General features: G+C 42.1%; 1 protein-coding gene across 2 annotated transcripts in view; it reads right to left on the minus strand.

Moving 5' to 3' along the window:
• The window catches only part of phf2 (PHD finger protein 2), a 130,722-nt gene that overhangs the window by 37,110 nt on the left and 69,209 nt on the right, over positions 1 to 24,403 (minus strand). For both annotated transcript variants that reach the window (XM_080182329.1, XM_080182322.1), the window contains exons 5-13: positions 24,232 to 24,373; positions 19,449 to 19,635; positions 18,245 to 18,407; positions 16,785 to 16,872; positions 14,466 to 14,572; positions 14,232 to 14,323; positions 13,023 to 13,112; positions 11,179 to 11,445; positions 2,284 to 2,403 (exon numbers count right to left, since the gene is read on the minus strand). In XM_080182329.1, the coding sequence (XP_080038455.1) occupies positions 2,284 to 2,403; positions 11,179 to 11,445; positions 13,023 to 13,112; positions 14,232 to 14,323; positions 14,466 to 14,572; positions 16,785 to 16,872; positions 18,245 to 18,407; positions 19,449 to 19,635; positions 24,232 to 24,373 (1,256 nt within the window). The remainder of the gene's footprint in view (positions 1 to 2,283; positions 2,404 to 11,178; positions 11,446 to 13,022; positions 13,113 to 14,231; positions 14,324 to 14,465; positions 14,573 to 16,784; positions 16,873 to 18,244; positions 18,408 to 19,448; positions 19,636 to 24,231; positions 24,374 to 24,403) is intronic.

Genomic DNA, 24,403 nt, shown 5'->3' on the forward strand with positions numbered 1-24,403 from the left:
GGAATTGGTCATTGCCTGGCACTTGAGTGGCATGAATGTTAATTGCCACTTGTTAGCCCCAAGCCTGCATATTGCACAGGTGTTGCTGCATTCGAACACAGAATCATAGAATCCCACAGTGCAGAATGTGGCTGTTTGGCCCATCAAGTCTGTACTGACAACTATCTGAGCCAGGCCCTATCCCCACAACCCCATGTATTTACCCTGCAAATCCCCCTGACTCTAAGGGACAATATAGTATGGCCAATCAACCAGTGGCCAATCAATCTTTGGATTGTGGGAGGAAACCAGAGTACCCGGAGGAAACCCACGCAGACATAGGGAGAATATGCAAACTCCACATAGTCACCCAAGGCTGGCATTAAACCTGGGTCCCTAGTGCTGTGAGGCAGCAATGCTAACCACTGTGCCACCGTGCCACCCAGGGCTGTTTCAGTATCCAAGGAGTCGCAATTGGTGCTGAATGTTGTGCAAGTCATCTGCAACACATCCCCACTTCTGACCTTATTTTGGAAGGAAGGTCATTGATGAAGTAGCCAAAGATGGTTGGCCTTAAATACGACCCTAAGGAACTCCTACAGTGATGTCCTGGAACTGCGATGATTGACCTCCAACCATCACAACTAATTTCCTTTGTGCCAGGTATGACTCCAACCAGCGGACAGTTTTCCCCTGATTCATATTGCTCCAGTTTTGCTAGAGCTCCTTGATGCCACATTCAGTGAATCGAATTGGCTGAAGAATGGCACTGTTATGCTGGGGCCCTCCAAAGGAGGCCTAGATGAATCATCCACTCGACACTTCTGGCCGAAGATTGCTGCGAATGCTTCGGCTTTATCTTTTGCACTGATGTGCAGGGCTCCTCCATAATTGAGGATGAGGATATTTTTGCGGCACCTCCTCCTCCAGGGAGTTGTTGGGTAATTGCCCACCATCATTCATGACGGGATGTAGCAAGACTGCAGAGCTTAGATCTGATCCACTGGTTACAGAATTGTTTAGCTCTGTATATTACTTGCTGCATATGCTGTTTGACAAGGAAGTAGTCCTGTGTTGTAGCTGCACCAGGTTGACAACTCATTCTTAAGTATGACTAGTGCTGTTCCTGGCATGCCCTCATGTCCTCTTTATTGAATCGGGGTTGATCCCCTGGCTTGATGGTAATGGTAGAGTGGAGGATATGCTGGGCCATGAGGTCACAGACTGTAGCTGAGTAAAATTCTGTCACCGTTGATGGCCCACAGCACCTCACAGATGCCCAGTCTTGAATTGCTAAATCTGTTCAAAGTCTATCCCATTTAGTATGGTGGTAGTGCCACATAACTCCACAATATAAAGACACAAGCACTGTGTGGTCACAGATACTGTCATGGAAAGATGAATCTGCGGCAGGCAGGTTGCTGAGGATGAGGTCAAGTATGCTTTTCCCTCGAGGTTTTTTCCTCTCAGTCCAGCAGCTGTATCCTTTAGAACCCAGCCAAGTCAGTCTGTGCCGATACTACAGAACCACTCTTGGTGATCGACACTGAAGTCATCCACCCAACCCGGTGTAGGTCAATGGTGACCGCCATGTTGATGATGAAAAAACCTCCATTTCTGATACATGAAGAGCACAACGTAGTTATAGAATTGGTTTTTACTTATTCTTCACTGTGTGTGTGTGTGTGTGTGTGTGTGTGTGTGTGTGTGTGTGTGTGTGTGTGTGTGTGCGTGCGTGTGCAGCTGGCTAAGTCAGCAACTGTTATCCAGGTTTGTGGAGAGTATTTAATTATACTTCTGACTTGTGCAATCATCAGCAAACATCCTCATTTTTGACCTATGATGGAGGGAAAGTCATTGATTAAACAGCTGAAGGTGGTCAGACAAAAGGAACTCCTGTGGTAATATCCTGGGATTGAGATGTTTGGCCTCCAACAACCACAACCTTCTTCCTTTGCGCTTGGTGTGATTTCAAACAATGGAGAGTTTTCCCCTGGTTCTTGCTGACTTCAATTTTGCTGGGGCTCCTTGATTCTACAGGCAGTCAAATGCTGCCTTGACATAAAAGGCTCCTCGCCTTTTGATTGCAGTTCTTTTGTCCAGGTTTGGATCAAGGCTGCAATGAGATCAGGAGCCAAGTGGACCTGGTCAAACTCAAACTGAGCGTCAGTGAGTAGGTTATTTCTGATTAAGCGCAGCTTGATGGCACAGTCAACAACACCTTCCATCATTGATTCTATCGCATTGCAACAAGCATTAAGAAGCCATGCATAACATAGTTACATGTTTGCAGAATCATCCTACCTTGTATTTCCATTTCACTTCAGCTTTGCTTTTGTTCTGCTCCTGTATTCCAAATTTTACTACATCATTTTGATTGATTACACTTTCTTTGCCAGCCACACTTAACGTATTCTTCGGAACCTATAAAAAAATGAAATATATTCTTACACAACTTAAAATGCTTCTAGAATTCTTACTCTAGAGAAAAGAACTAGAGTATTAATACATAATAAACAGCAATATTGTGCACAGTGGTTCTGTAGAAGTCCAAATGTTCAATAGTGCCATGGCAGACTTCCATGTTTTCATAAGAATTGCTCCATTAATTTTGGGACTGTGTCCAGAGTGATACAAATAAGTATTTCAGTCAGACAATAAAAACAGCACTGGTTGAAAGTGAATAATATAATGGAAATACAACCATTCACTTCACTATACTGAGGAGAACAGAATTGTTTTGAGAATGATGGTTTTTCTTGGTCTTCCATTGCCAGTTGCCTGTTTTGGGCACAGAAATTCAGTTTTTTTCCCCAATAGTTTTTTTTTTCAGTTTCCATACACACCATTCATATGGACACTTGCAAAGCAGCTGATTGCTAATGGTACCCATGACCCACTGCCTGAAAGTGAGACTATGGAGCAAATTCAACAAACAATGTCTTATCGTCCCTCATACAAGTAGCACAAATGGGAACTGGAAATGGTTGGAATAGAAGATACATGTGAATTTTTTATTATTATTCATTCACAGGACATGGGCGTCACTGGCTGGCCAATCCTGGGCTGCCCTCGTTTCAGAGGGCAATTGAGAATCAACTACATTGCTGTGACTCTGGAGTCAAAGGTAAGGACAGTAGATTTCCTTCCCTAAAGGACATTAGTGAACCAAGTGTGTTTTTCTGACAATTGACAATGGGTTTCATAGTCATCAGTAGATTCTTAATTCCAGATTTTTTTAATTGAATTCAAATTCCACCATCTGCCATGGCAGGATTCAAACTCAGGTCCCTGGAACATTAACTGAGTTTCTGGACTAATAGTCTCGCGATAATACCACAAGGCCATCGCCTCCCCTTGAATATAGAAGAAAGAAAGATTTGCATTAACATAGTGCCTTTCACAACAACCAGAAGCCTAAAAATGCTTCGCAGCAATAAAGTACTTTTGAACTCACTGTTGCAATGTAAAAAACAGTGTACAATTTGCACAAAGCAAGCTTCCATAATCAGCAAGGACTAGAAATTCTGTTTTCTGATGCTGGGTGGAAGAAGCGCATTGGTAGCATCACTACCTTTGGGTCAGGAGCTCTGGGTTCAAGTCTCACTTCATAACATGGCCAAACAGGTTGACTGTCAGCCTGTAAATCTTTCCAGTACACCTGATGACAAGCAATAAGAGGAGTTTCCCACTCAGGATACTTCAAAAGGCATTAGCAAACGACAGCAGTATTCTGACAAGCATAATCATGGACCAGTGGAAGTCCATGGTCACCAACACCTTCTCAGGGCATGGTACCTAAACAAGGATGATGTCGTTTGAGGGATTTGCCAGGACACTGGACTTGCCTCTCCTGCTCTTCTTCAAGAAAGTGCCATAGGAATTTTTGCATCAATCTGAGAGGGCAGGCAGGGGCCTTGGTTTAATGTCTCATCCAAAAAGCAATGCAGCAGCTCCTCAGTACTACACTGGAGCATCAGCCTTGCCTTTTATGCTCAAGAGCTGGAGTGAGGTTTGAGTCCAAAACTTTCTGACTCAAGAGGCAAGAGTCCTGCCAACTGAGATCATTGGCCATAAAATGTAGGAACTAAATTGGCCGTTCGGCCCATCAAGTCTACTCTGCCATTCAATGATGTCATGACTGATCAATCTGAATTGGTAATCCTCAACTCAATTTTCTTACTTTATCACCATAACTTTTTATTCCTTTATTGATTAAAAATTCGTTTGTCTCAGCCATGAACATACTTAACGACCCAGCAGCCATAGACCTCTACAGTAAAGAATTCCACAGGTTCACTACCCTCTGAGGGAAGTAATTCCTCCTCATCTCTCTCTCTTCAATGGGTGACCCCCTTACTCTGAGATCATGCCTTCTAGTCCTAGACTTTCCCACAAACCTCTCAGCATCTATCTTGTCAAGCCCCCTGAGAATTCCATATGTCTCAATTAGGTCCTCTCTCATTCTTCTAAACTCCAATGAGTACAGATACAACCTACTCAACCTCTCTTCATAAGAAAATCCATTCACACCTGGAATCAACTCAGTGAACCTTCTCTGGACTGCCTCCAATGCCACTGTATACTTCCTTAGATAAAGAGTCCAAAACAGTTTGCAGTATTCTAGGTCTGGTGTAACTAATGCCTTGTACAGTTTAAGCAAGGCTTCCCTATTCTTATATTCCATTCCCTTTGAAATAAAGGCCAACATTACATTTGCTTTCCCTACTACCTGTTGAACTTGCAGGCTAGCTTTTTGTGATTTATGCATGAGGACCCCCAAATCCCTGTGCGCTGCAGCTTTGTGTAGTCTTTCCCCACGCTATGGCTCTCTATTTGAACCAAACATGGCCAACTGGCGCTAGCTTAATGAGCAGCATGGACAAGTTGGGCCAAAGGGCCTTTTTCCATGCTGAAAACCTCTTTGACTCTTATGACGCAAGTAATATTCAGCTCCTTCATACTTCCTACCAAAGTACATAACTTTGCATTTTCCAATATTACATTCCAACTGTCAAGTTTTTGCTCACTCACTTAATCTGTCTATATCCTTCTGTAGACTCTTTGTGTCATCCTCAGCACTTGCCTTCCCACCTATCTTTGTGTCATGAGCTGGGGCTGACACAGAGACACACCTCCCTGACTAACCCGCCATTGAATTAGCTAACATGTGAGAGTCGGAATGGCACTGTTTTAAAAACCTGGAGGTAAATTTCTGGAGGTTCTCTTATTTGTCTATTGAAGAGCTGTGGAAACTACAAAAGAACAGCCAGGGTCGCCGTGACCCATTTCTCAAAGTTGTGGCAGGATTTGCACAGAACGTCCTAAAATTTGGATGCTCGTAACAAAAGCAATAGATGCTAAATGCTAACAATGAATGTATTACTTGCACTGCTCAGTCTTCAAACACTATAAAATAATGCTCCGGTTACTCAATACATAAAACATTGAAACTAAAGGATATGCAATCTGCTTTCAGTCCCCCATCCCCCATTAACTTATGTAATTTCTAAATATACATATTCAAATTAAAATGATTCATTTGCAGTTTAAATATAGGACTAGGGGGCACAGCCTCGGTTTAGAATGGAGTTGAGGAAGAACTTCTTCACTCAAAGGGTGGTGAATCTCTGGAATTCTCTGCCCGTTGAAGTGGTGGAGGCTACCTCGCTAAATATTTTTAAGACGCGGGTTGATGGGTTTTTGATAAGAGAGGGGATTAAGGGTTATGGGGAGAGGGCGGGAATGTGGAACTGAGCCACGACAGATCAGCCATGATGTTATTGAATGGCGGGGCAGGCTCGAAGGGCTAGATGGCCTACTCCTGCTCCTATTTCTTATGTTCTTATGTTCTAATGTGGTGCTCGTCTGTATTAGGATGAGGGTTTTTTTTAAAAGATCAAAGGGCAAAAAATTTCAGCTCTGTATTGCCACTGGAGGACGAGTGCAATTTTGTTGTGCTAAATCAGAAGCTTCTGGTGCAGTGCGCACAGTGAACCCTCTAATGAAGGGGCGACTGCACCAACAACCCTAGCATACACTAGAAGGTTGTGAATGAGCACTATCCTGACATCACAAAACATTAGCATGCAGATACAACAAATGGTCAGGAAGGCAAATGCAATGTTGCCATTTATTGCAAGAAAAGTGGAATACAAAAGTAGGATGTTTTCCTGTTGGTGGAATCACATCTGGAATACTGTGGAAAAGCAACATACTGCGGATGCTGGAATCTAGAACACAGATGTGTGGTCTGATTAAGGGTCATCAAGACTGAAAACATTGGCTCCATTCTCCCTCCACAGATGCTGTCAGATGTGCTGAGATTTTCCTGCATTTTCTGTTTTTGTTTTGGAGTACTGTGTACATTTGTCTTGGTCTCCTCATTTAAGAAAGGATATAAATGCATTGGAAGCAATTCAGAGAAGGTTCACTCAACTAGTATCTGGAATGGGGGGATAATCTTAAAGGAAAGGCTGGGCCTGTATCCATCAATGTTTAGAAGAATGAAAGGTTATCTCAATGAAGCATATAAGATTCTGAGGGAACTCCACATGGGGGATGCTGACAGAATGTTTCCCCTCACGACAGAGACCAGAACTAGGGGATAGGTTACAAACAAGGGTCTTTCCATCAAGGCAGAGATGAGGAGAAACGTTTTTCTCTCAGAGGTTCATGTGTCTCGCACTCTCTTCCCCAGAGAGTGATGGAAAGAGGGTCAGTGATTATTTTTAAGGCAGAGCCAGCTAGATTCTTCACGAAGAAAGGAGTCTGAAGGTATCAAAAGGCTGAATGTGGAGGTACGGCCACAGTTAAATTAAAGATGTTATTAAACTGGAGAGAGTGCCGAAGAGATTTACAAGGATGTTGCCATAACTCAAGGTACTGAGTTACAGTGAAGATTGGACAAGCTATGATTTATAGAGATGTACAAGACCTTGAGAGGCATGGATAGGATGAATGCATGCAGTCTTTCTCCCAGGGTTCAGGAATCAAGAACTAGAGGGCACAGGTTTAAGTTAAGAGGAGAAAGAATTAATGGGAACCTGGAGAGAAACGTTTTTACACAGAGGGTGATATGTGTGTGGAATGAGCTGTTGGAGGAAGTGGTTGAGGCAGGGACATTGACAACATTTAAAAGGCATTTGGGCAGTTAAATAGATAGGAAAGGTTTAGAGGGATATAAGGCATTAAATGGGCATGGACCAGTTTGGCCTGGTGCTGTAAGTAATAAAGAAATTAGATCAGCGATGATCTAGTTAAATAGCTGAGTATACTGATGGGGCTGAATATCCTGCTCCTAATTCATGTTTGTATATCACACAGCTCTACCAGCTGACGTACCTCCAGGATATCTAACTTGAACCACATAGGCTCAGGCAACAAATCAAAATGTCACTCTTCAAACAACAAGCACTAAGCTGCAAGATGGACCTTGCCCTAACGTCTGTCAAAGGGCCAGGACTGAAATTTCAGGTCTGGTAATTTTTAAGAATTTCTGCTATTGTAGAGTTGGAATGGACGCAGAGAAGTTTTTGGATATGTTGTGGTGAGTTCCTTGATTTGCCAGTGAGTGCACTGTAAATGGATGACAGAAGAATAGGTGGCTAGTCCACACAAAGGCAACAACAGGTATAAGGGTAGCAGTATCAAAGTCTCTGGGTCTGCAGAACTACAACACAATGGAGCAAAGACTGCAGAGAGGGCAAGCTTTGCATGATGCCCTCAGTCAACTAGGAGCTGGACTCTTATATGATCCTCAACAATAACAGGGAGCTGTTGGTTGGGCCAGCCAAAGCAGGGCTAGCACTCAGTGCTTTCCTGTATGCTGCCCCATTGAGATACTCATCTGAGACCTCTGCGGCAGGATTCATCTACAACCTCTGTGAGCTAGCAAATGAACCATGCCTTGCATGTGGCCTGGCTGAAGCCCACTTGTGCCCAGTGACTCACCATGTGCTGATCCCAACTCTACACTAGCCTCCTTGGTACGATGCATTGCCAGTATCTGAGCTGGTGACTGTGGGTATCAAATCAAATGATGGGGCCTCTTCATTACTGCTGTGCTGTGTTGCTCTCTCTCTTTCCTTCCTTCGGCTGTTGTGGATGAGCAGGCAACAGTTCTTTGATGTCTGAAAACAGGAAATCAGAAGGGGAAGGTTGGTTTGAGGAAAGGGGGGTGGGGTGGGATGCAAGAGTTTCATGGTGACACCAACAACAGCTTGCTCATTATAGCTGGGTTAATGTATGCTGGGGGTTGAGGTGACGGCATAAGACAAGAAGATACCATCATCCTCAATGTTCCCAAAGACATCTTCTCTGTGCTCCACATTATCATGCAAGAGAGAGGGTAGAATATCAGTGATTGTGTAACATTGCGCTTGGGTGATACGCATGTCATTGTTGAAAAGCTGGAGTTTATGGAGGCAGTGAGAGGTGGATGTGAGGCTGACAGCACCAGTAGATGTGTGATGGTGAGGTGAGGTATCTAGTATTTAGGTGTATCCTGAGTTCCAGATGAGTGATAGGGGTGTAGTGCATTGAGCAGTGTGAGAGGTTGCTGGTGTGATGGATGGGAGATGTCACGTGAAAATGCATTGACTGACCTTGACCAACCATGTGAGGTCATCAGATTTCTTGTGGCAATGCTGTCAGGTCCTCAGGGCCAGCTGCCAGGAATTTACCTCCTTGGCCCCTGCTCCCAAACCCTTGTGAGAGTGATCATCAAAGGCCTTCGCTCTGCTGTAGAACAACAGGAAATCTACTCCTTCCTACCTCAACTACTAACGCTTTCAATACCACATCAATCATCCTAAAACCCTCTCTCTGCCCTGGCATTCTATTTTCCACCTTCTGAATTGCAGCAATATAATTCACTGCAGTTTCCTTTTAAAAGAGACAGACTACCTATGCTGAGTGCTGAGGAATCCAGCAGTGAAGAACCCATTTAATTGCATGCTTTGCAAGGAGGTGAGAGCATCAAGTTTGCATGCTGCCCACCTCCAACACAACCGAAATGAGCAAGTTGTGAATCATGACCCTGGGACCAAAAAACAGGATAGAAAAATGTCTTAGCCCACAATGTCTATTGGGTGGACTGTTTTGAGATGTCTTTGTTTATTGCCTTTGTCAGAATGCTGGGTCCACACCTCCTAAGAATCCTTCAATTTGTAACCTAGGCGGCCCTGAGCTGCACTCAACTTTAAATTTATTTACAAGCTCTTGCAATTGCTATTTCATAACAGGTTTCAATGTTGAAATGAAGGTGAAAGCAACTATTTTCACTTCTAGGCTTAGCTTACAATAGAATGTAAGTGCCTCTCTGGATATAAGAGTTCCACTTGACATATGTTGGGGCAATTTCAGCACAAATCCTAGCCAACAAATATAGCAAGCCATCATTAATTTGCTCCTAAGGTGTAATCTCAATTAGAAGCTAAAATGATGGCGGTTGTGGAAAATAGTAAACTTTTCAACATTGCAACTATGAGCACTTTACTGAGATGGGGGCAAGAGAGACACAGAATTGAAACCTAGTACAGGGAGCTGTATTTTGCTTTTGAACCTGCACTGTGTCTGATCTGGGTGCGTGACAATCAAAGCAGCTTCTGGAAATGAGAAACCAAAATATTACAACCTTTAAGATAAATCTTTCATGTGGAACACTGCAACAATTGCAAACTGAAGTTAACGGATCTGGAATACAAATGCAACAGGGGGAGGGAAAAGGGAATAATTCAGAATGCAGGAAGAGGAGAGAAACTCCACGGCAAAGAGTTGCACGTATGGGCGAAGAAAAGGAAATGGATTGCAAAGGTGGACAGAAATTTAGTTAAGGTTAGGTCGATTGGCCTTGCTAAATTGCCCCTTAGTGTCAAGTGGACTAGCAAGGTAAATATATGGGGTCACAGGGATAGGGCCTGGGTGGGATCATTGTCAGTGAAGGCTCAACGGGCAAAATGGCCTCTTTCTGCACAGTAGGGGTTCTATGAACAAGGGGGTGAGCAACTGGATAGCAATACAGAGAAAGGAGAAATGGACAAGAAAAGGTACATGTGGAGAGGAAGGATAATGTCAGCCTTAACTAAGGAATGGGGAAGGCACAGGTTGCAGGGTAAGAGCTAATATCTCTCCCCAAAGTAGGGCAGACCTTTTGGATAGCAGTTTCTCAGTCTACAAATCGTAGAGCTGGCAATGAATGTATCCCCACCAGTACCTTCTGTCCCGCAGCCATTTAACAATTTAACTAGCTGAAACTGAGCTTCCGCCACTCACACTAGAGGAAGTCCCATCTCAGAGAGTTGCTGGCCACCTCATTGGCCAGAAATGCGCTATCGGAAGCACTGGTCAGTGCTGGGGCTACAAGCTGCATCATCTGTAAAGTGCCAGCCCTCCAGCACCAGGTAGGCCCAAGCTCTCACTAGGGTAGCAAGAGTGGAAGGGGGTTTGGTTTGTGATGGCAATGTCAGGTGTGGAGATGCACCCAGAGGCAGGGGGCCCTATCTGGAAAGGAGGGAAAATTATGTGGCTGGCCCCACTACCTGCCTTTCCCACCCGAGGCCCAAGTTGGATGATCTGCCAGGATTTCCACTACCTCTCCAATCCTAAACTCCTCTCACCAGCTGAAAAATAGTGGCTGGATCGGTGGCCACCCTTAAATGGCCAATAGTTGGTCACTTAAAGGTTTCAATCAGGTTAAGGCAGCCACCTTAGGCTTTACCTGCTATCTGTAAGATTGTGGACATGTCAGCATTGGTGGAGTGTTGAGAAGGCCATCTGGGGAATTCTACAACAAAACTATATGGCTTCGTGACCAAGGTGAATGAAAACAGCCTCAACCATATTCATGAACAACTACTAATTTACAAGGTGTCGTCATAAAAGAGCGTAAAAGGGAAAGTACTGCTGGAGATCTGAAACATTAACAGAAAATGCTGAAAATACTCAAACGGTCAAGAGGCACCTGCGAAAAAAGACAAAATCTCTCTCTCTCTGCGCACGTTGTCTGACCTACTGAGTATTACCAACATTATCCGTTAATAATAGAGGACATCTGCTTAACTTTAAGCTCTGTTGCACAAGTGAAATATAAGTCTATTGTTACATATGCTATGGGGAATCTGCATTATCTCTATTTACAAAACATTAAGTGACATTAAGTGATAAATAGAAAGATGCAATTCAGTAAAGAAAACTCACCTTTCCCCCTTTCTTTGGCACTTCAGTTTTAATCAAAGCCTCCTTCGTATGTGCCTCAAGAATGTCAAGGTTTGGAACTAATGGTGTGCTTTCTTTCTCTTTCTTCCCTTTCTTCTTTCCTCCTTCTTTGGCCCGCGAAAGTTTCTTTTTTTCTGACTTTTCAGTAGATGGTGTTCCTGTATGTGCTGGCAGTTTGGCAGGTACGGCAGAGCTTTTGGCTGTACTGGTTATATCACTCACCTCGCTTTCATTTGTTTTAAGTGCATTCTGTGATGAGATAAAGATTAGAAAACATAATTCACTGTAATTCACTGATATTTAATATTGACATCTAAGCAATTACTCTGCTCCCAAACCTATCCAAATGTGCTATTATTGAATATCTGACAGCAAACAAAGGTGTAATATCTTCTTTGATATAAATTCCAATCATAAATCAACTGTTTCCCTGAAATATTGCAGATTTTACATATAATGTTCTGTTTTTTTTTTAATTTCATTTTAATATTCTACAAATACAACCAACAAATAAAAATCAAAATGGGAGAATTTGCTTTCATGTACGGCTTAATCTGAGACCATGAATTTCAAATACTTGGGTGGCATGGTGGCACAGTGGTTAGCACTGCTGCCTCACAGCACCAAGGATCTGAGTTCGATTCCTGGCTTGGGTCACTGTCTGCTGGAGTTTGCACATTCTCCCCGTGTCTGCGTGGGTATCCTCTGGGTGCTCCAGTTTTCTCCCACAGTCCAAAGATGTGTGGGTTAGGTGAATTGGCCATGCTAAATTAACCCTTAGTGCCAGGGGGACTAGCAGAGTAAATACATGGAGTTATGGGAATAGGGTCTGGGTAGGTATAGGGTCAGTGCAGACTCAATGGGCCAAATGGCCTCCTTCTGCAGTGTAGGGATTTGATTATTCCAATCAACTACTTTCAATTAAGAATAGTTATTGACACTAACTGTTAAATTAATTTCTGTCGCATTCAACTAAAATGGGTACTATTTATTTAAAAATTACCCAGACCTTAATCAAATTGCTTATACATCATACGTACAACCAGAGAGAGAGTTTCACATAAAGCTGCAGTACCTTATAGAAAACATCAGTGTTTTTGCATTATTTGTTGGAATGGCATTTATCTTAATACCATGCAAAAATATAGAGTCTGAAAATACAGCAACATTAAAGAACACACTGTAAGAATATTTACTGAGACTCCACCTACTTTTCATTTGCCAACTGAAATATCTCATCCCTGTACAGTGTCATGTATGGATCTAGCAGTGCAAGGACGTCTAGATGTTCCAGTGATGCTGCAGAAAACATCCTCAGGAACTGATGATTCTGAATCTTCCAGATAATAATGTATAAAAAGAATGACATCACTGATGATCTACAATGAGGGACGCTTAATCAAATTTTCTTTCTTTCTCCTTTTTTTCATACAAATATGCACATTTTTTAACAATGTTGTGCCAGTTACAAACTTCACCTAGTAAAAATTAAACTGTTTATACTTAAAATATTAGAAGTTCCTATGAAATACTGCAGCTTTAACCCCTATAAAGGTATATTATGGACATAACTGAAAATGCATTTGATTTTGCTGGTAAAAAAAAGTTATTTCACGAAATGCCATTTATTTCCATTAAAAGGTCTCCCAACAACATATTTATTCTTTTAAGCAAGAATCCTTTTTAAAACTATCTTTACTGAGGCAAAATAAATCTTAGGATAAAAAGTAACTAAATAAAAAGCATTAGGGAGGCTTGCCCATTACTTGATATCTTAATATACAAGAAATAAAATGTTGCAAGTCAGATTATAGATAGAAACGTACCTCTGCTACGCGGATCTCTTTGGCAAATTCTTTAATAAGTTGTGCTGTTTTAATAGTTTCTGGAATCTCATCTTCATGATCAGCTATGACCTAAGATGAAAATATGACGGAACAACAATTGATAAACATTAGCTGCAGCTAACGGAGACGACTTTGACAATGAAAGGTGTTGACCAGGAAGTGTCACCAGTCACTAATTATGTGTGTAACCTACAAAATGCCTAAAATAGAAAGGACTAGGAATGTGCAAAGACACTGCCTCCTCCTATGATTTGTGTCAGAAGCTAACTTCCAAAGTGACCTTTGTGAGGAGCTTGCAAAAAAAAGGATTGCATTTGTATGTAAAAAATAAAATTTTGCAAGGCTATAGGGCAAGAGCAGTGCAGTAGGACTGGCTGAGTTGCTTTTTTAATCCCATGGGGTAGAAACTCAAGGCATACAACAGCTTTCAGGCCTGGAATTTGTCTTCAGCATATAGCCCAAAATTGCCTCTTGGGCTTTATCTAAAAATTTCACATGATCTGTTGACTTCTCGTCATGGTTCGTTCAGCAGTATCACCTACAAGTGGACTGAATTTTGGGCTAGCAGCAACTTCAGATATGTCCCAATTGGAAAGACAGCAGGATTAGGGCGGATGGTCATTGTCAGTGGTTGTCATGGGTGAAGGGGATTCTGCCGACTCCGTATTAACAGTTATAAAATATTTGCTTATCTTTTCAGAAGCTGTTGGGTGGCATGATGGCAAAGTAGTTAGCACTGACACCTCATAGCACCAGGGACCCGGATTCCATTCTGGCCTCAGTTAACAGTCTGTGTGGAGTTTGCACATTCTTCTCATGTCTGTGTGTGTTTCCTCCAAGTGCTCCGGTTTCCTCCCACAGTCCAAAGATGTGTGGGTTAAGTTGATTGGCCATGCTAAATTGACCCTTGTTAGTGGGATTAGCAGGGTAACAGGGATAAAGCCTGGGTGTGATTGCTGCAGCTCAATGGTCTGAATGGCCTCCTTCTGTACTGTAGGGAGTCTATGATTCTAAGAAAAATACAGCCCAATTTCCAAGGGGTTCTAAAAACACATCTGATTTCCCCGAGCATAGGCAAAAGGGCTTAACATCTGTTTTACATGGCTGGAAATCATCCAAGACCATATTGGCAGAGAACACAAACCTGCATTTGCGGTCATGACTGCGAGAATATGCAACATTCTTTACCTGTTTCTTGGTCCATGACCTGAAAGCACCATTTAGAGCTTTTGCTCCTAGTACCAGGTAAGTCGGAGGCTGCTTCCCAGATTTGTGCAAACCTATTGGAAATCAAGAAAAAAATAATATAATCAGTAGAGGTTAAAATCAGTTATAAATAAAGAATCAGATGAAAGCTCTCAAAGAATTAAACAGCTGATACACGACGAGGTTGGGATAAGTTCTTTCATTGATCCGCATTACCTTTGAACGTCTCAAGCAGATATTTGCCGACATACCAACATATGACTTCAAAGTTTGAGAACTTGATAGGACTGCCAATTTTCAATCGCTTTTCCACTTCGTAGGCCCTGTAAAAACAACAAAACAGGAGTTGATACAGAAACGGCCAGTTTAATCACGACGATCTAGATATACCAATGGATTGATTTCGGGCCGAGAGTATTGGTGAGGCTACAAGTGCTCAATTAGAAAGGAATTTCGGGAGCTCTACACACAGAGATCATTGCAGAAATCCGTGTGTTACTTGTTTGATACGCTCTGCTCTTCTGAACATTACGCTACACTAGTACCTCAGCAACAGATTTGCCACCAAAGTCCACATAAGAGCAGTAAGTTCCTTACTTACCCACTAGTTAGCCAATAAACACACCAGTACAAAATTAGTGCATTAATGTACAGATGAATATTTAATGCTGTGATAAATCTTAATTATTTCCAAACAAACTGTGGAAATACAATTTTGGAAGAATGGCATCCCATTGATTCAGAAGCTGATTCGATTTATTATTGTCACATGTATTAGTACATAGCGAAAAGTATTGTTCCTTGCACGCTATACAGACAAAGCATACCGCACATAAAAGAGGAAAGAAGAGAGTGCAGGATGTTGTATTGCAGTCAAAGCTAGGGTGTAGAGAAAGATCAACTTGACATGAGGTCAAAAGTCTGACAGCAGCAGGGAAGCTGTTCTTGAGTCGGGTGGTACATGTCCTCAGATTTCTGTATCTTTATCCCAATGGAAGAAGGTGGAAGAGAGTACGTCTAGGGTGTGCGCAGTTCCTGATTATCCTGGCTGCTTTTCCGAGGCAGCAATAAGTGTGGACAGAGTCAATGAACGGGAGACTAGTTTGAGTGAAGGACTGGGCTTTGATCACAACCCCCTGTAGTTTTTTGCAGTCTTGAACAGTGCAGGAACCATACCAAGTTGTGATACAACTAGAAAGAATGCTTTCTGTGGTGCATCTGTAAAAGTTGGTGAGAGTCATAGGGGACATGTCAAATTTCCTTAGCCTCCTGAGAAAGTACAGAAATTGACGAGCTTTCTTAACTATACTGTCGGTATGGAGGGACCAGGGCTGGTTGTTGGTGATCTGGACATCTAAAACCTTGAAGCTCTCAACCATTTCCACTTCATCCCCTAATTATTGTTGGAGATTTTTTAAAACTTATTTATCCCTATTATCTCTCTCGCTGTCACTTCTTTCTTACCCTTTACTTTGCTTCCTGTGTATGAGTTTGTGTGACTTAGTTTAGATTCTGTGGACTGAATATTTAAATGGTTACGGTGAGGCGGAGGCCCTAAGGATATGCAATTTCCATTACCAGTTGATGTGCAAGCTTACCAGCATGGTTCTGCCTCTAGACTGTTCTTGAGAAGCTTAGTTTAGGGCACGTAGCAATTAAGCCCCTTAATGGTCCAGTAAAGTAAATATTCAGATACCGACTGCAATCGAGCCCCTACTCAAGTCGAATCCTGATGAATGAATGGATCTGGCCTCCAAGTGACAGACCAGTGACCCAGTTCTCTATCTGTTAATTTTCACCCCTCTATGGCTGCGATTGCAAGATTGCCACAGCAAGTATGTGAACTCCTGAACCACATTTCCTCCTGATGACAGAACTGGGACCCACGAATTAAAATCCCGACACTGCGTGTCTCAGTGAGAATTTATCAATCTGACTGGTATAAAGGACACTTTGTCACTTATCCTGTTCACATACACCACAGAACCCTCGTGGAAAACACTGTGCTGGATACTATCTCCAAGAACTGTAAGCTGCAGCTTAAAAACCGGCAGAAAGACTGTGGGCAGCTGTCAGCATTATTGACTGCAAGTACATTTTTTTTCTGTTGATTACAAAATTCTGCCAATGACATAGTGAATATCCCAGCAATTAAAACATTTTAATACCCGGGGGAAGGGTCATGACCAGGCACTGCCTCCTGGCCAGCATGATGTTCCCTTACTTTTTTCCCCACAAGAAGCTCACTAGGGGATTTTCACAGTGGCTTCATTGCAATGTTAATGTAAGCTTACTCCTGACGCAATAAATAAGTTATACAGCTGCTCTGGGGCCAGTGACATCCATTCCATTTTCCCCATCCACTGCACTACTCTACCAAATAATGAAAAAAATCTGTCCTATAATGTTGTGTTTTTTTAAATGAGGGCACTTTTGGATAGGTTCTGTCCTCAATTAGTCAAACATAGACGTCTAGATCTCGTTCCTTGAACACAATTGCTTTCTTAACCAATGTCAAACTGAAGGAGGCCATACCTCAACTGCATTTCAATGTTCAGACTGTGCAAGAAGTGTCCACTGAAAGCCAGGCAATCCACTGGAGTCAATGTTGCATAAATCCAACCTATTAATAAGGTAATGCACATTTGTTACCATTTAATCAGAAGACATTCTTGGCAGAAATCTGTTAGCCTTGCGTTGTTCTGGATATCAGATGTAATTTTCATGAACTGGAATTTTGCAAACTTCAATCTTTTCATATGATTGGAAAGCACTCTTTGTAAGACATTATCATTGCAATGTCCAAAACAGCTGCAGCATGTACACAAGAATCCATGGCAACTACTGCTGTATCTTATATTCAGGAAAGCTATTTGGTGAAGGGTAGTACAGGAGCCAATCTTTATTCAGCCCTTTATTTACTTAGAGTTAAGTATTACAGCATGTACTTTCCAAATTAACCACACCATTTTCAATAAGTGCTCAAGTCGAAACCCAGTTAATGCTCACCACCTACATACAGTTAAGCATAAACAATTAACACTTTATAACAAATAAGACAGAAATCTACTTTTAGAATTTAACAAATAATAGTTTAATAATCTTAAGCAATAAATACAACTCTATACTTATTCCTTTTTAACCACATTTAATGAATGAAGGAAAATCTATCCCTATGTTAACCTGTTCTCTTGTCACTTATTAAGATGCACTGTATTTAACTTTTGAATTGCAGGTTTGTACAAAAGCACATTTTTGTATTACATTATGATAAACCTTTGTCATCTGAAGGAGTCTTATTTCTAATTTATCACTACATCTGTAGCTAAACTAGCAACATGTAACATTGTAACATGTTTCACTGTAACAATAAGACTGTCATATATTATGTGTTCAACTAAGTTGAACTAATCTAAGACACATCAAGTGTAAATCCGCTTCTCAGATTAGTAGGTGTATTTATTAATAGCTGTCTCACCAATCCGACTAATGGACACTGCTTCAACTGCACAGTGGCACAGTGCTTAGCATGGCTGCCTCACAGCGCCAGGGTGGAGTTCAATTCCCGGCTTGGGTCACTGTCTGTATGGAATCTGCATGTTTTCCCTGCATCTGCGCGAGTTTCCTCTGAGTGCTCTGGTTTCTTCTGAAGGACGTGCTGGTTAGGTGCATTGGCCATGCTAAATTCTCCCTCAGTGTAACCGAGCAGGTGCCGGAGGGTGGCGACCAGGGGATTTTCACACTAACTTCATTGTAGTGTTAATGTAAGCCTACTTGTGACACTAATAAATAAACTTAAACGTTTTTTTCAAACAAAAGACACAATTCTCGTGAAAAGATACTTTTCTTCCAATTCAAGGAAGTCAAATAATTCGATAACAAAACTAAGATAAGGGAACATCATTATGGTTAAATATGACAAATAACGTTTCAGGTTCTTCCCAATCTCCCACCTAAAAGTGACACTTTGAAATTTGTGTAGTGAAACATGATACCTGATGGGATGAACAGGCTCTGCCCTTGCTTCAGGGTGCATTTGTAGCACTTGTCCACTTGATCTGCGAAAAACATTTCACTCTGATTGGACGACGAGCTCCACCTTTCATATAAAGCAAGGTTCGCAGAGGTTGACTTAATCAAATAGAAAATTTTCTCCCCCTGAAGAGACAAAGATATGGCACATTTAATGCTCACATATTCCTTTTGTCAAGCACCCAAATAAATTTTGTGCTACATGAATAACTTAGCACACGGCAATTTCAGTGGTCCTCATAACACTTCTAAAGCAATTAATATTCCAAAACTTAGTGAGAGAGAGAGAGATAACAACCAGATGCCCCACACACACACACTCACGAAAGGAACATGTGTCGACCTGACTGAAGATACAGTTAAAGGATGAGGTTAAAAAGGGGGATGGGTTTAAAGAACGAAGAGCTGAGACAGCATAAGGCTTGACTAGCTTATTTAATTGAATGGAAAAGCCAGTTCTATATTTCCATGTTTTCCTGACCAGCACTCAGAGGGAGTAACCCAACAGTACAGCGATCTAGTCTGCTACTCTTGAAGTTTGTGACGAGCTTGTTTGGAATGGGATTAGAACAAACAGCAAAGAGCAGTACAGCACATGAACAGGCCCTTCAGCCCTCCAAGCCTGAGCCAGTCATGATACCAGCCTGGACAAAACCATATGCACTTACAGAGTCTGTATCCTTCCATTCCTATACTACTCATGTATTTATCTAGATGCCCCTTAAATGCCTGCTCCCACCACCTCCCCAGGCAGCACGTTCCAGACATTCACTATCCTCTGGGTAAAAATCTTGGAGGTATGTTCTCAGCTTTCAGAAAATCCTTTGTTTTGAGTTTTTTCACTTCATCAAATTCAGCACAATATAAATGAGTGCGATTGGGTAGAACTGCTGTCCACATTTTTCATAAAGCTTTCAAAAATCAGCCAAAAGAAACCATATAAGAATTGCACAGGCTGACTTACCCTCCAGAAAAGCAATTTTGCTTTCTCAGTGACACTCTGAATGAAATGAGGAATTAATTGATCAGTGAATCACAAAGGGATGCCATTACACTGTTATTCCAAAATGCAGGTAAATAGCTATGTACATTACAAAGTTTTTGCATTTGTAAATAACTTTTGAGTACAAGTTATTGTTCTTGTTTAAAAATTCAACTTCAACTTACACGGAGGAGATGATACCAAACAGAAGAGCCCCCGGAGCCTATGTGAAAGTCTGTGTAGCTGTCCTTTACACCAATTTGGCAATACTTTGTAACTTTTGGCTTATCGAAAAGTGAATCATCAACCCAGAAGTTATCAACCCAGGACAATTTCTTGACAACTTCAGGAACTTCAACCAAACTAGACATTCTGCAGACAGAAAAAAAAATAGAAATGCAATTATGAGCTTTTGTGAAAAGATATTCATTAATTTACCAATAATTTACTTTACCATTTGCTCCTTAACTAGATAATCCTTTAGCCCAATTCTTTTTAACTAGAATAAAAGGATACTGCACTATTAAAACCCATTACTAGTGTCTTAATTAAATGTTACTCAACCTAATTTCTCTCTTTAATTGCTTCACATCTTGAACAGCAACATTTTGTGTTGAGGATTTCTCAAAGAAAAGTACTACCGGATGATTGGAAAACGGCTAATGTTACGCCGTTGTTTAAGAAGGGTGCCAGGCAAAAGGCGGGGAATTATAGGCCGGTTAGTTTAACGTCTGTGGCAGGTAAAATGTTAGAATCTGTCATTAAGGAGGAAATTGCGAGGCATCTTGAAGGGAATTGCTTGATAGAGCAGACGCAGCACGGTTTCATTAAAGGGAAGTCGTGTCTGACAAATTTACTGGAGTTCTATGAGGATGTGTCTAGGGCAGTGGATAGAGGAGAGCCGGTGGATGTGGTCTTTCTAGATTTTCAGAAGGCGTTTGACAAAGTACCTCACAAGAGGTTATTGCAGAAGGTCAAGGGACATGGAGTTGGGGGTAGGGTGTTAGCGTGGATAGAGGATTGGTTGTCAAATAGGAGGCAGAGAGTGGGGGTCAATGGGTGCTATTCGGATTGGCGGATGATGACTAGTGGAGTGCCCCAGGGGTCGGTGCTGGGGCCTCAGCTTTTTACCATTTATATAGATGATCTGGAGGAGGGAACCGAGTGTAGGGTGTCGAAATTTGCTGATGACACCAAGATTGGGGGAACAGCAAATTGTGCGGAGGGTGTGGAGAGTCTGCAGAAGGATCTAGATAGGCTGGGTGAATGGGCCAGGAAATGGCAAATGGAATTTAATGTTGGCAAGTGTGAGGTGGTCCACTTTGGTAGGAAGAATGGTAGGAAGGACTATTACTTACGGGGCGAAAAACTGCAGCAGGCGACGGTGCAGAGGGACCTCGGGGTCCTTGTGCATGAGTCGCAAAAACCCAGCTTGCAGGTGCAGCAGGTGGTCAGGAAGGCGAATGGGATGCTGGCCTTCATAGCGAGGGGGATTGAATATAAAAGTAGGGAGGTCTTGCTGCAGCTGTATAGGGCATTGGTGAGGCCGCAGCTGGAGTACTGTGTGCAGTTTTGGGCGCCGCACCTGCGCAAAGATATTTTGGCCTTGGAGGGAGTGCAGAGGAGGTTTACTAGGCTGATACCGGAGTTGAGGGGGTTGAGCTATGAGGAGAGGCTGAATAAACTGGGCTTGTACTCGTTAGAGTTTAGAAGAATGAGGGGAGATCTCATTGAGACGTATAAGATGATGAATGGGATGGATAGGATAGAGGTGGAGAGACTCTTCCCGCTCAAAAAAGACAGTAGGACTAGGGGGCACAGCCTCAAGATAAAAGGGGGGCGGTTTAGAACGGAGTTGAGGAGGAACTTCTTCACTCAAAGGGTGGTGAATCTCTGGAATTCTCTGCCCGTTGAAGTGGTGGAGGCTGCCTCGCTAAATATTTTTAAGACGCGGGTTGATGGGTTTTTGATAAGAGAGGGGATTAAGGGTTATGGGGAGAAAGCGGGAAAGTGGAACTGAGCAGCGACAGATCAGCCATGATCTTATTGAATGGCGGGGCAGGCTCGAAAGGCTAGATGGCCTACTCCTGCTCCTATTTCTTATGTTCTTATGTTCTAATTATACTGCATTGCTGCCTCACAGTGCCAGGGACCTGGGTTCAACTCCAGCCTTGGGCCACTGTCTGTATGAAGTTTGCACATTCTCCCTGTGCCTGTGAGGGTTTCCTCCAGGTGCTCCAGTTTCGTCCCACACTCCAAAGATGTGCGAGTTAGGTTGATTGGCCATGCTAAATTGCCCCTTAGTGGCAGGGGGACTGGCAGGTAATTAAGTAGGACTGTGGGGATAGAGCCTAAATGGGCTTGTGGTCAGTGCAGACTCGATGGGCCAAATGGCCTCCTTCTGCACTCTAGGAATTCTATGATTACGAAGTTAATAACAGTACCAACTGAGCTATTTGAGTTCAATCAGCATATCCTTGTTCCATCTACCTAACAAATGAGTATTATCAATTCTTCATGACATTTTTCTCAGAACCCAGTGAGAACAGAATGTTTCTTTGAACAGCAAGAAGCATGTGCCAGCTTTAATTCATTGAAGAAATTAAAGAGATGACAGCTTGATCGTCACCCAACATAATATTTGGGTAACAAGAACAAAAAGTCCTTGAATAGTTCAGTAAGTCAGGCAGCATTTGTGGAGATAAAGAGAATTAGCAACCTGGAATTTTGCCCCTAGATTTCCCCACTCAGGCAACTTGCCCCTTAAAAATGGTCACCTGCAAATCAGATGTTTGCTTGGGAGTGGGATAAGCTAAAACAGGAAATTAATACATAGGCTACCGGACACAGAGGCAGTTGAGCATAAAGCCCATCTCAGTATTCAGGCACGGTGCTTAAATAAATAATGTGTAACAGAAGAAAATCCCTACAGCCCTCACCCATCACCCCCTCCCCACACATTCCCTCTCTTCCATCTATGCCAACCTGGACAGCTCTTTGACAGCTATTTGACAGCTCTTTAACACTTATTTGACAGCTCTTTGACAGCTTTAACAGTTCCAATCAATTTGTGAATAAAAAGTGCATAACCATGTTTACTTTTAACAATCCCAAAGGGCGTCCTCCCTCTCCCAAATGTGTCCTGGGACCACATCCAAAGGAGTGCCTTACCAGCTGCCTCTGACAATTGTGTATGCATGAACACTGGCCTGACTCCAGTCATGCCCCCATGAAAATGAGAAATGCTATGTTTGGTGGAAAGACTTTGAATTTTTAGGCCATTTGAAGCATTTTCACCATCAAGGACAGTCTCACTGTTATGTCAAAAATCCAAGCTAACATTTCAGATTGATGACCTTTTCTCAGAATTCCGATTTCTGTAATTTGGTGTTTCGATCAAAAGTCATCAACCTGAAATTTTAACTTTGCTTCTCTCCACAGATGCTGCACGACCTGCTGTTTTTCCAGCACGTTTGTTCTTATTTCAGATTTCCACATCTGCAGCATTTGGCTTTTATAATATCCAGGTAGCTATCAATAATAAAACCATAGAATCATAGTTTGGTTTCAGCACAGAGGCAAGCCATTTAGTCTGTCATGTCTGTGCAAGCTTCACGCACGAGTAACTCATGTATCCCATGCCCCTGCCCTTGCTGAATAGCCTGGCAATCTATGTCTTTTCAGGTAAATATCCAATATCCTTTGAAAGCCCAAGTTGTATCTGCCTCCACCACCCTCTCAGATCCCAACTATTTGCTGCACAAAGTACTGCGAAACCCTGATTTTATGCGTCCCAACTTAGCGCGAACTTGGACATAAAGCGATGAATCATTGGACCTCCTTTTTGCTCTTTTCGGGGAACTGAAAAGCTTTTGGTTACTGCAATTTATTTCTAAAGTGAAAATAATCTGCCTTAGAAAGAAAACACTTGCTTTCCCCCTTGCCCAGTTCAGATAAAAGGGGTTCTCACTTGGAAGAAAACTACATTAGACAGTTGCTCAAAAGAGGAAGTACTTCACAGTTAATGGACCATGGAAATGTTTGTGTAAATAAACATCCCCACTGCCTGTTTTAAACTAGCCTGGACCTGCCAATCAAAGGTTGTAAAAGTTAATGAAGCGTGTCGTGATTGTATAAACAAACAGAGTTCTGACAGATGCCGAGATCGTCCGTAACGTAACTATAGCACCCTGATTTAGCGCGACCCCGCTTTTCTCATGATAACATTTTATGGACGCCAACCATTGCATTACAACAGGGCCACACTGTAAGTTTGTCCTCATGTTCTTTTGCCATTCACTTTAAATTGGTGTCCTCTGGTTCTTACCTCTTCCACTAATGGGAACTGTTTTTCCCTATCAGGTCTGTCTTGGCCCCTCATGATTTTGAATGCCTCCATCAAATCCCCTTTCAACCTTTGATTTTCCAAGAAGAAAAGTCCAGCTTTTTTAATCTATCTATCTTCATAAATGAAGTTCCTTGTCCCACAAACCACACTTGTAAATCTTTTCTGACCCTCTCTAATGTCTGCACATCCCATCCAAAATGTGGTGCTCAAAATTAGCCAGAATATTCCAGTTGAGACCAAATCAGTGTTTTATAAAGATTCACTATAACCTCTTTGCTTATGTACTTTATGCTTCTATTTCTAAAACCCAGAATCCGATATTTCTTACTGATCACTTTCGCAGCCTGCCCTACCACCTCAAACAAATGTATATTCCCAGGACTTGCTGCTCCTGCGCCACCTTTTTAAAAACTGTATCCTTTATTTTGTGTTGTCTCTCTTCATTCTTCCTATCAAAATGTATCAGTTCATACTTCTCTGCATGAAATTCCAACTACCACCATCTCTTTCTTTTATTAACTGTTAGATGCTTTTGCTATAGACGATACACAGGACAACCAAAATTGAGAAACTGTTTAATTGTATTAATTATATGAAAATGTAATATTTATAAAACGTACTTGGTATCTGAAAACTCAAGATTAATCACATTAAGAACTCTTTTCCGGTTTGCACTATAGTAGTAATCAACAAATTCCTTTATGGTCAACTTGCAGGTCTTCTGTTTTGTGACATCAACAACGTCAATAACTCTGTCTGGACCTGGAAAATAAAGTGTGATTACAGCAAAAA

The sequence above is a fragment of the Carcharhinus amblyrhynchos genome, chromosome 3 (genome assembly GCF_965287045.1).
Source record: "Carcharhinus amblyrhynchos chromosome 3, sCarAmb.v2.hapA, whole genome shotgun sequence".
Lineage (NCBI taxonomy): Eukaryota > Metazoa > Chordata > Chondrichthyes > Carcharhiniformes > Carcharhinidae > Carcharhinus > Carcharhinus amblyrhynchos.